This window comes from Electrona antarctica (assembly GCF_951216825.1).
Source record: "Electrona antarctica genome assembly, chromosome: 12".
In the NCBI taxonomy this organism is placed as follows: Eukaryota; Metazoa; Chordata; class Actinopteri; order Myctophiformes; family Myctophidae; genus Electrona; species Electrona antarctica.
In genome coordinates this window covers 51,382,802-51,395,301 of record NC_136793.1, presented here as the reverse complement: position 1 = coordinate 51,395,301, position 12,500 = coordinate 51,382,802, and the positions used below count along the sequence as shown (strand labels likewise).

At 54.7% G+C, this 12,500-nt stretch overlaps 1 protein-coding gene across 1 annotated transcript in view; it reads left to right on the top strand.

Annotated features, from left to right (window-relative positions):
- LOC306934453 (voltage-dependent N-type calcium channel subunit alpha-1B-like) overlaps nucleotides 1-12,500 on the top strand; it is a gene marked incomplete at its 3' end in the record, with an annotated part of 212,124 nt that overhangs the window by 53,199 nt on the left and 146,425 nt on the right. Inside the window, 2 exon segments of the mRNA XM_079517021.1 lie at nucleotides 3,853-4,005; nucleotides 8,991-9,178. Of these exon segments, the coding sequence (XP_079373147.1) occupies nucleotides 3,853-4,005; nucleotides 8,991-9,178 (341 nt within the window).

Genomic DNA, 12,500 nt, shown 5'->3' with positions numbered 1-12,500 from the left:
CATTTGTACACTCTCAGAGTTAAATTAACATTGATTCATTCAATATAAATTGTGGGTCCCAGAGATAGAAATGCCATTAAATGGGGGTCCGTATAGACTAATGCATGTCAAACTGGGGGGTCCTTGAAATTAAACGGGTTGAGAATCACTGCTAGAGCCGTACAAATGGAGGTCCCTGGCTGTATATTTTCAAAAGGGGGTCCGCGGGGCTAATTAGTGTAAATTTTGGGGGAACCAGTGTGTTACAGTATGTTATAAATAGCCTACAGTATAACGTATACAATTTGGGTTGTATTAATGCTCTTCTATTGAGAGGGACATTCACAGTCGTGTCAAAGGTCATGATGTCTCACCTAGAGACAGCATCTGACACAAGTTTGGACCTGATGGTCAAGATTCAATGTATCCCCTGAGCGAGTTACTAAGTTACTTGTTTAACCCATTCTGGGCGGGAACCCCTTTTGGTGTTGCATTATGTAATGCTTTAGCTATTGAAAAATAGCAGATCTACAAGCTCATAGCGCGCCACGCGCTACGAGCCTGTAGGTCTGCTATTTTTGAAGAATCGTGAAAAGTGACATGAAAGTGTTTGAGAACGACTGACATAGAAAAACATAGCTTTTTCAAGAAAACAGTCAGGATTTAGAAGACATTTGCAGAATCGTTCCCTGGTCAAAATGGATTAAAATAGACCAATTTGGCTTCCCTGAGGCTTTGTGGAGGGCATTCTGTACATCTTAATCTCTTAACCCATTCAGGCCTGACGTCGAAATAAAAAAAACGTTCGCTCTGAAAGAATATATATTCAAAGATTTGTGCCGCATTTTTACGATTTTCCAAAAATAGCAGACCTACAAGTTCATAGTGCGCCACTCGGTGGCGTGCTATGAGCTTGTAGATCTGCTATTTTTCAATAGCTAAAGTATAACATAATGCTTAGTTAAAACACCAAAAGGGGTTCCCGCCCAAAATGGGTTAAAAGCTATAATATGACACAGATGCGTCCTCAGGTCTAAATGGGTTAAACCTCTTAAACCCCAGGGGGGTCCAGGAGGGAAAATCAAAAATATCGGAGTTGGAACCTGAGACCTTGACCAGCCCCATTTACCCGCTGAGAGCTGTTCATGAGGTGGACAGCCTCTGCCCCCGCCGACGGGGGATTGGGGCTTAAGAGGTTTTAAAACGTCTATTCTTAGTGAAACAGAAATGCGTTGCAATACATGGACCGCTTTAAAAAGAAGAAAAAATAGCCGGTCTACCAGCTCACAATCCATTGCAATGCGACACATTGTGAACTAAATGCTATTTTTCTGCTAATGTTCCCCCCATGATTTGGATTCAAGTGGTTAAAGAAAGATAAAGGAATGGAATCAGATCGCCATAATCAGACCTACTAGTCAATGGCTGCCTGTGCAGACCAGCAGTCCATTGTTGTCGACCACCACAGCAATTTACAATCTAGGCATTGATCCAGAGCGATTTTGCCGTAAGCAAGGCCAAAAACGAGGCAATTACATCACATGCATATATACATAGTTGCGAACGCAGTGATTGCGAACGCAGTGATTGCGAACGCAGTGAGCATTTACTATGAGGCTGCGTACACACCTAAAGAACAAATGTTCGGTCCGTGTGCGATGCCTGATTGCTATTTGATTGCTGCTCCAATTCATTTTCAATGGGAGTCACGTCGTTTGATCGGACAAACCTGTCCGATGTGGGGGCGGAGGGCACAACAAACACATCGGACACCTTGTAGTCAAAACAGCCAACGAACAGGGTGGGACTTCAGATCGGACAGAAGGGTGGTTTTTAACGGCCAACTAATAGGAGAGAACTTCCGTTCTTGACAGCACTGGGTGGGGTTTAGGCTGTAGTCTTCTGAGTTACGTGACACAGACTATTATATCGCTTGTTTGTATGTCTTCTTTTGGTTCTATTCTATATACAGAAATACAGGACGATAGCCAAAATAGCCGTCGGGCCTCGGGAGTTGTGAGGCTGCATTAATAATTAGTTCTAAAAGCATGTCTTTTTTTACGGGGATCACTATTGATTTTGATAGTAGACGCATATATGTCTATGAGTAGCCTAGTCGTAGAAATGTAATGGCAGCGTACGAGGTTCACATGCGCAAATATAACAGATGTACAAGTTATCGACACGAATGGTACTTACGGTATGGTACACGATGTAAGCTTGTAGATCTGTTTATTTTAAGCATGCGCCACCGCCACCACGCAAAGTTATGACGCGCGCACATGTGGGGGGGAGAGACCCGATATATTTTATAGCTCTATGGGAGAGACGCAGACAGAGAAATATTTAAAATCATCCTGTCTAGCGCACGGCCGCACGCATAAAGAGCCAATGGAGGAAATGTTAAATAAGCTACACAGGTGGTCCTAAATGATTAATTGATTACATTACTATAGCAAAATACGTTATATCTAGGTCAACTGCAGCGGAGCTGTTCTGGCTTGAAGCTTAACTGACCAGCACGGCTTCAAGTTTAAACCATAAGATGACATGGAAATGTCCGTCGATTTGATGCGCAGAAATAACATAGGCCTATATCGAATCGGGTTAAGGTGCACACATGGAAGAAAAGTCCTTTTTATCGGGATTCGGGGATACTTTGTTGTAGCACATTATTGTTCAAACACCTGCTCCTCTGTTCATCTGTTGTCTTATTTGGCTAATAAAATAATTATTAAGAAGTAATGCAATTGCAAGTTGTTGCTGCAATCATGATTCATGTTACTGTTCTCTTCTCTCTGTGTGACTGAAGGTTGCGCCCAAAAAATGTACAGTGATTTCCCGCACCCCCTCATGTTCTTTTTCCCTCCATCGTAAAATGAGCTCTTTTCTTTTTTTCACTATTTGGTTCGCTTAACATGTGTCATTTGTTTACATATTTGGTACGCTTTACAAATTCCAGTGCGAACACCAAACGGACCAAAATCAAAATGCAAATATTTGGTCCTTGGGCCTTGAACCTTCTACTGCCTCGACAACCTACCGCTAGCTGCAGTCATAGAGGCTGCAGTCAAGAAAACTACACTGAACATATGTGCATCTATTTCCGCTTATCGTTGCACCGCCCAAATCCCGCAAAGCATTGTGGGACATGAAGGCATCAAATCATAAAAATGTAATCAGTGGTCGGTCGGACAGATCAATGTGTCCGAAAGGTGTGTACGAAGCCCGAGACCCAGCAGATCATGTCTGTCTGTGTGTGTGTGTCTCTGTGTGCACACACACACACATGCACGCACACACGCACGCACGCACGTGCATCGCACGCACGCACGCACGCACGCACGCACGCACGCACGCACGCAAAAAACCCCATTAAAAATAAAAATAAATTAAAATTAAATTTAAAAATAATACAAAATAATAATCTGTGTGTGTATGTGTGTGTGTGTCAGACTGCCACAACAGCTGCGTTCGCTTCCCGCGTTCACGCGTCTTAATCTAGGATCATTATCATCAGTCGAAGGCCTCATTCACACGTACCAAACACCAATCAAGCAATGTTTGGTCGTTTTGTTGGGCCACCGACCACAATGCTTTTCCAATGGGAGTCACATATGGTTTGATCAAACATTTGTGTTTGATTGCTGATTGCTGGTGGTGTTCTGCCCCTCCCCCCTCATCACAATAAAATGTTTGGTCAAACCATGTGACTCCCATTGGAAAAGCATTGTGGTGGCCCAAAAAAACAAAAAAAAACGACCAAACATTTGCTTGATTGGTGTTTGGTACGTGTGAATGAGGCCTCAATATACTGCTTTGCACGTTGCCTTAATGGGTGCTTTTTCTGTCTTTTTTTCCAATCGTGGTCAGGCCTGCAGGTGGTGCTGAAGTCCATCATGAAGGCCATGGTTCCTCTGCTGCAGATTGGATTACTGCTCTTCTTCGCTATCCTCATGTTCGCCATCATCGGCCTGGACTTCTACATGGGCAAGTTCCATCGCACCTGCTTCAGCCTAGAGACAGGTAGGTGATGATGAGGGGGCCCGGGGGGGGGGGGGGGTTACAGTGGGCTCAGGGGTAGAGGAGGGGGCCCGGGGGGGTGGTGGCAGTGGGCTCAGGGGTAGAGGAGGGGGCCCGGGGGGGTGGTGGCAGTGGGCTCAGGGGTAGAGGAGGGGGCCCAGGGGGGTGGTGGCAGTGGGCTCAGGGGTAGAGGAGGGGGCCCGGGGGGGTGGTGGCAGTGGGCTCAGGGGTAGAGGAGGGGGCCCGGGGGGGTGGTGGCAGTGGGCTCAGGGGTAGAGGAGGGGGCCCAGGGGGGTGGTGGCAGTGGGCTCAGGGGTAGAGGAGGGGGCCCAGGGGGGGTGGTGGCAGTGGGCTCAGGGGTAGAGGAGGGGGCCCAGGGGGGTGGTGGCAGTGGGCTCAGGGGTAGAGGAGGGGGCCCAGGGGGGGTGGTGGCAGTGGGCTCAGGGGTAGAGGAGGGGGCCCGGGGTGGTGGCAGTGGGCTCAGGGGTAGAGGAGGGGGCCCGGGGGGGGGGGTGGCAGTGGGCTCAGGGGTAGAGGAGGGGGCCCAGGGGGGTGGTGGCAGTGGGCTCAGGGGTAGAGGAGGGGGCCCAGGGGGGTGGTGGCAGTGGGCTCAGGGGTAGAGGAGGGGGCCCAGGGGGGGTGGTGGCAGTGGGCTCAGGGGTAGAGGAGGGGGCCCGGGGGGGTGGTGGCAGTGGGCTCAGGGGTAGAGGACGGGGCCCAGGGGGGTGTTGGCAGTGGGCTCAGGGGTAGAGGAGGGGGCCCGGGGGGGTGGTGGCAGTGGGCTCAGGGGTAGAGGACGGGGCCCAGGGGGGTGGTGGCAGTGGGCTCAGGGGTAGAGGAGGGGGCCCGGGGGGGTGGTGGCAGTGGGCTCAGGGGTAGAGGAGGGGGCCCAGGGGGGTGGTGGCAGTGGGCTCAGGGGTAGAGGAGGGGGCCCAGGGTGGTGGCAGTGGGCTCAGGGGTAGAGGAGGGGGCCCAGGGGGGTGGCGGCAGTGGGCTCAGGGGTAGAGGACGGGGCCCAGGGGGGTGGTGGCAGTGGGCTCAGGGGTAGAGGAGGGGGCCCGGGGGGGTGGTGGCAGTGGGCTCAGGGGTAGAGGAGGGGGCCCAGGGGGGTGGTGGCAGTGGGCTCAGGGGTAGAGGAGGGGGCCCAGGGTGGTGGCAGTGGGCTCAGGGGTAGAGGAGGGGGCCCAGGGGGGTGGTGGCAGTGGGCTCAGGGGTAGAGGAGGGGGCCCGGGGGGGTGGTGGCAGTGGGCTCAGGGGTAGAGGAGGGGGCCCGGGGGGGTGGTGGCAGTGGGCTCAGGGGTAGAGGAGGGGGCCCGGGGGGGTGGTGGCAGTGGGCTCAGGGGTAGAGGAGGGGGCCCGGGGGGGTGGTGGCAGTGGGCTCAGGGGTAGAGGAGGGGGCCCGGGGGGGTGGTGGCAGTGGGCTCAGGGGTAGAGGACGGGGCCCGGGGGGGTGGTGGCAGTGGGCTCAGGGGTAGAGGAGGGGGCCCGGGGTGGTGGCAGTGGGCTCAGGGGTAGAGGACGGGGCCCAGGGGGGTGGTGGCAGTGGGCTCAGGGGTAGAGGAGGGGGCCCGGGGGGGTGGTGGCAGTGGGCTCAGGGGTAGAGGAGGGGGCCCAGGGGGGTGGTGGCAGTGGGCTCAGGGGTAGAGGAGGGGGCCCAGGGGGGTGTTGGCAGTGGGCTCAGGGGTAGAGGAGGGGGCCCAGGGGGGTGGTGGCAGTGGGCTCAGGGGTAGAGGAGAGGGCCCAGGGGGGTGGTGGCAGTGGGCTCAGGGGTAGAGGACGGGGCCCGGGGGGGTGGTGGCAGTGGGCTCAGGGGTAGAGGAGGGGGCCCGGGGGGGTGGTGGCAGTGGGCTCAGGGGTAGAGGACGGGGCCCGGGGGGGTGGTGGCAGTGGGCTCAGGGGTAGAGGACGGGGCCCGGGGGGGTGGTGGCAGTGGGCTCAGGGGTAGAGGAGGGGGCCCAGGGTGGTGGCAGTGGGCTCAGGGGTAGATGAGGGGGCCCGGGGGGGGGGGGTGGCAGTGGGCTCAGGGGTAGAGGACGGGGCCCGGGGGGGTGGTGGCAGTGGGCTCAGGGGTAGAGGAGGGGGCCCAGGGGGGTGGTGGCAGTGGGCTCAGGGGTAGAGGAGGGGGCCCAGGGGGGTGGTGGCAGTGGGCTCAGGGGTAGAGGAGGGGGCCCAGGGTGGTGGCAGTGGGCTCAGGGGTAGAGGAGGGGGCCCAGGGGGGTGGTGGCAGTGGGCTCAGGGGTAGAGGACGGGGCCCGGGGGGGTGGTGGCAGTGGGCTCAGGGGTAGAGGAGGGGGCCCAGGGGGGTGGTGGCAGTGGGCTCAGGGGTAGAGGAGGGGGCCCGGGGGGGTGGTGGCAGTGGGCTCAGGGGTAGAGGAGGGGGCCCAGGGGGGTGGTGGCAGTGGGCTCAGGGGTAGAGGACGGGGCCCGGGGGGGTGGTGGCAGTGGGCTCAGGGGTAGAGGAGGGGGCCCAGGGGGGTGGTGGCAGTGGGCTCAGGGGTAGAGGAGGGGGCCGGGGTGGTGGCAGTGGGCTCAGGGGTAGAGGAGGGGGCCCAGGGGGGTGGTGGCAGTGGGCTCAGGGGTAGAGGAGGGGGCCCGGGGGGGTGGTGGCAGTGGGCTCAGGGGTAGAGGAGGGGGCCCAGGGGGGTGGTGGCAGTGGGCTCAGGGGTAGAGGACGGGGCCCGGGGGGGTGGTGGCAGTGGGCTCAGGGGTAGAGGAGGGGGCCCAGGGGGGTGGTGGCAGTGGGCTCAGGGGTAGAGGAGGGGGCCGGGGTGGTGGCAGTGGGCTCAGGGGTAGAGGAGGGGGCCCAGGGGGGTGGTGGCAGTGGGCTCAGGGGTAGAGGAGGGGGCCCGGGTGGTGGCAGTGGGCTCAGGGGTAGAGGAGGGGGCCCGGGGGGGTGGTTGCAGTGGGCTCAGGGGTAGAGGAGGGGGCCCAGGGTGGTGGTGGCAGTGGGCTCAGGGGTAGAGGAGGGGGCCCAGGGGGGTGGTGGCAGTGGGCTCAGGGGTAGAGGAGGGGGCCCGGGGGGGTGGTGGCAGTGGGCTCAGGGGTAGAGGAGGGGGCCCAGGGTGGTGGCAGTGGGCTCAGGGGTAGAGGAGGGGGCCCGGGGGGGTGGTGGCAGTGGGCTCAGGGGTAGAGGAGGGGGCCCAGGGTGGTGGTGGCAGTGGGCTCAGGGGTAGAGGAGGGGGCCCAGGGGGGTGGTGGCAGTGGGCTCAGGGGTAGAGGAGGGGGCCCAGGGGGGTGGTGGCAGTGGGCTCAGGGGTAGAGGAGGGGGCCCGGGGGGGTGGTGGCAGTGGGCTCAGGGGTAGAGGAGGGGGCCCAGGGGGGTGGTGGCAGTGGGCTCAGGGGTAGAGGACGGGGCCCGGGGGGGGGTGGTGGCAGTGGGCTCAGGGGTAGAGGAGGGGGCCCAGGGGGGTGGTGGCAGTGGGCTCAGGGGTAGAGGAGGGGGCCCGGGTGGTGGCAGTGGGCTCAGGGGTAGAGGAGGGGGCCCGGGGGGGTGGTGGCAGTGGGCTCAGGGGTAGAGGAGGGGGCCCAGGGTGGTGGTGGCAGTGGGCTCAGGGGTAGAGGAGGGGGCCCGGGGGGGTGGTGGCAGTGGGCTCAGGGGTAGAGGAGGGGGCCCAGGGTGGTGGCAGTGGGCTCAGGGGTAGAGGAGGGGGCCCGGGGGGGTGGTGGCAGTGGGCTCAGGGGTAGAGGAGGGGGCCCAGGGTGGTGGTGGCAGTGGGCTCAGGGGTAGAGGAGGGGGCCCAGGGGGGTGGTGGCAGTGGGCTCAGGGGTAGAGGAGGGGGCCCGGGGGGGTGGTGGCAGTGGGCTCAGGGGTAGAGGAGGGGGCCCAGGGTGGTGGCAGTGGGCTCAGGGGTAAAGTCTAAACTACCTCCCCCTGGCCAGCCGGGGCGCCTGATGGAGGGGAAAGGAACTGGTCGGAATAACGTGTTCCTTCCACGCGCTACGTCCGGCCAGGGAATTTCCCCCCTGTCAGGTGAAAAGAAGCAGCTTGGACTTCTCATGCATGGAAGGAGGCATGAGGTCAGTCCGCTGCCCCCCCCCCAGGTTGGCAGAGGAAGTGTAGCACCCAGGATTACATTAGATAATTGGCAAAAAAAAACACTGACACAGAAACATGGGGTTTTTCAGAAAACTGTCAGGATTTAGAAGGTATTGTAGAATCGTCCTCGGGTCTAAATGGGCTAATATTACTGTGTAGATATTAGTGTGGAACTTCTGTGTGGAAGATGTATTTCTAAGGGTCGGTCAGAAACAGATTCCAACATCACAGCCACACAAAAAAAAAGACTCACTTTGAATATAGTGGGCTCTGATTGGTCACCCACAACTCTAGGGTGAGTGAAGTGTAATTCACTCACCCTAGACCAATCACCAATCACCAATCAGTGCCAGACCAATCTGCCCAGGAATTATATATTTTTTCCCCTGTGGCAGATTTGTCTGGTTTCCAGGCTAGGTAGAACAGGGGGGGGGGGCACCAAATCTTGGTCTCCAGTGTTCTTCCGGGTGCTTCAAAACGCCACTGAGCAACTACCATTGAAATGAATAGCAGGGGGGGGGGCACTCCCGGTCACTCCCGGTCACTCCCGGTCCACCCTCTATCCTTTACAACAATGGTTCCCAATTTTTTTCATGTCAGGGACCCCCAAATTGACACTAATTAGCCCACGGATTCCCATTTGAAAAGATATGGCAGGGACCCCCCCAATAAGAGAAGATTTTTATGGCTCTAGCAGTGATTCTCAACCCGAGGAGCCCCCAGGTTGACGTGCATTAGTCTACGGACCCCCCCCATTTAATGGCATTTCTATCTCTGGGACCCCCAATTTATGTTGTAAAAATCAATGTTAACTTAAGGGTCCAAACTATAATTTAGCTGGGTGACCCCCTGGAACTCCCTCAAGGACCCCTGGGGGTCCCCGCCGGACCCCTCTTTGGGAACCACTTGCTTTATAAATTATAACTCTACATATGGTGTCTACACTATGCAGGCGAGCAGGCAGAAGAGTTTGTGTGCGGTCACGACCTGCCCGCCAGGACGTGCCCCAACGGCACGGAGTGTCGGGAGTACTGGATCGGACCCAGCTTCGGCATCACCAACTTTGACAACATCCTCTTCGCCATTCTCACCGTGTTCCAGTGCATCACCATGGAGGGATGGGTGGAGATCCTCTACGACGTGAGTACTATATATACTTCAGGGGTGGGCAACTTTGACGATGGAGAGAGCCACTGTGGTTCCACACTCACTCCAGAGGGGCCACTGTAGTTCCACACTCACTCCAGAGGGCCACTGTGGTTCCACACTCACTCCAGAGGGCCACTGTGGTTCCACACTCACTCCAGAGGGCCACTGTGGTTCCACACTCACTCCAGAGGGCCACTGTGGTTCCACACTCACTCCAGAGGGCCACTGTGGTTACACACTCACTCCAGAGGGCCACTGTGGTTCCACACTCACTCCAGAGAGCCACTGTGGTTCCACACTCACTCCAGAGGGCCACTGTAGTTCCACACTCACTCCAGAGGGGCCACTGTAGTTCCACACTCACTCCAGAGGGCCACTGTAGTTCCACACTCACTCCAGAGGGGCCACTGTAGTTCCACACTCACTCCAGAGGGCCACTGTAGTTCCACACTCACTCCAGAGGGCCACTGTAGTTCCACACTCACTCCAGAGGGCCACTGTAGTTCCACACTCACTCCAGAGGGGCCACTGTAGTTCCACACTCACTCCAGAGGGGCCACTGGAGTTCCACACTCACTCCAGAGGGGCCACTATAGTTCCACACTCACTCACTCCAGGCGCGCATGTGACCCCTGGACCACCAGTTGCCCATGTATGCTATACTTAGCATGGAGGGAGGTGATAGGGCTGTCACCATTACACATTTTTGAAGTTGACAATTAATTGTCACACAAATTAACGATTTCATTGTGGGTTTTTTTGGCTTTGGGGCATTTGGAACATTATGAATAGAAATGTAATCTCTGTGTGCCTTTTACGCTTCGTAATAAAAGAGTGCACAGGACGGATATGACCAATAACTGCAATATACCAAGACATTTCTGACATTGTTGTAAATTTTATACTTTTTATATATACTACAAGCCTACAACATGTCACAAATTTACTCTCAAAGTCAAAAAGTCCAAATCGAAAAGAGCATTACACACAAATGGAGATTTATTTAGTTTTTTGTTGCATTCCTGAGCCAATAATTTCATCAATCAGTATAGGAGACTCAGTAGACTGACTCTTCAGGGCTTCATGGGGTGTGTAATAGGGGTGTGCTGAAATATCGATATTGCGATATATATCGATACGTCCCCCCGCGATGAATAATCGATATCGATTATTAAAATATCGATATAAAAAAAATGTTCACAATGAAGTGATGAACAACATGTTTAGAAAAGGAGGAAATGACAGCTAAAATAAAGCAAATCCCACTCTCAGATTCCACAGCAACCAGAAGTACTGACTTACTGGATGGCGATTTGTCCAAACAGCTTTGTGGGAATACGAAATGCAGAATGCATGAACCTGTTATGGTCCATTTGGTTCCATTTGTACTCTCTTCATTTGTACAGTTGGAGGCCATCGATATTGTCCTTTTCTTTTTGCTGAGGTTTGCGTGATCTGTGCAAAAGGACAGTTAACCCATTTTGGGCGGGAACCCCTTTTGGTGTTTTAAACATTGTTATAATTTAGCTATTGAAAAATAGCAGATCTACAAGCTCATAGCGCGCCACCGAGTGGCGCGCTACGAGCTTGTAGGTCTGCTATTTTTGAAAAATCGTGAAAATATTTATTTCAGAAAACTGGAGGATTTAGAAGGATTTTTTTAAATGTTGAGGTCAGGCCTAAATGGGTCAAATGATAAGGGACAATATCGGTGGCACCCAACTGTACACTCTCTGAGTGCCAGTCAAAGTAGCCTCGGGAAAACCAGACGTTTTTATTTCCAGGGAGGAAAAAGAAAAGTCTGGGGCCGAGTCCACTTCAATAACGACATACAGTATAGCAGGGGTTCTCAACCCGTGGGTCGCGACCCCTCGGGGGGGGGGTCGCCAAATTATTTTAGGGGGTCCCCAAAAATGTTTCAAAAAAAATAATAATAATAATATTTTTTTATTTTCACGATTTTTCAAAAATAGCAGACCTACAAGCTCGTAGCGCGCCACTCGGTGGCGCGCTATGAGCTTGTAGATCTGCTATTTTTCAATAGCTAAATTATAACAATGCTTAAAACATCAAAAGGGGTTCCCGCCCAAAATGGTTTAAGGTTATTGTAGCAGTCAATTTATATTGGGGGTCGGGAGGGGGCGGGGCGGGGGTCCCGAGACATTGCCAAAGCATTTCCGGGGGTCCCCGGCCAAAAACGTTGAGAACCCCTGACATACAGTATAGCGCAAGCGACGATCACTCACTGCTGATTTCTGATCGTCTGCACCTTTGTTAAATTGACGCACACACGCACACTGCACACACACTCCTCTCTCTGTCGCTCTAATGAATTAGTCTCATGTCGCGCAGCTGCGTCTAGATTCTCCCGGCGGATCCTGCCGGGAGCTGCCTATCTATGCCATAGAAAGCATAGGTGCTGCTGCACAGATATTACTCAACTAACGCAGTACAATCGATGTGTTTGAAAATTGAGACATTCCCCTTTCTTTTTGTTGTTGTTGACAATTGCAGATCTACAACCGCACCACGCATCGTGTTGCGTGGTGACACGTGGCACAGTATGTTTAATATATATAGGCTTAAGTGGTTATATCATCATCTCTACCTATAGTACAGTACAGTACAGTACTGTTGAATAAATTACAAGTAAATGCACGTTGTTGCTGCGCACCACTGCAGACAAGCATGTATGTACAGTATTTGTCTGCTTTTGTTCCAATATACACAGTCACAGTCCCGAATGCACGCACGCACGCACGCACGCACGCACGCACGCACGCACGCACGCACGCACGCAGCCCCCATTTCCCAACAGGACCACAACAGGACCACAATGCTGCTGTTTGGTTTACTCCAAGTATGTAAGAAATCATTGCACTTTTGACATTTGCATAAGAGTTGCAATTATATCATGATCAAGAGAGGCGATTGTGCATTTGGATAAATTATTAAAAAGCTCTAGTGGGTAGAGAGAGATGTGTGATAGTGTGATTCCTTTTTTTTCTTACAGTAGGCCTCCGAGAGATACGGAAGGAGGGAGAGAGGGAGAGGGAGAGGGAGAGAGAGAGAGAGAGAGAGAGAGAGAGAGAGAGAGAGAGAGAGAGAGAGAGAGAGAGAGAGGGAGAGAGAGGGAGAGGGAGAGGGAGAGGGAGAGGGAGAGGGAGAGCTAGAGGGAGAGGGAGAGGGAGAGAGGGGAAACGATAGAGAGAAGCAGGAAGAGACAAGCTAGACGAGAGGGAGAGAGAGAGGAGAGAGAGAGAGAGGGAGAGAGGAGAGAGAGAGAGAGAGAGAGGGGAAACGATAGAGAGAA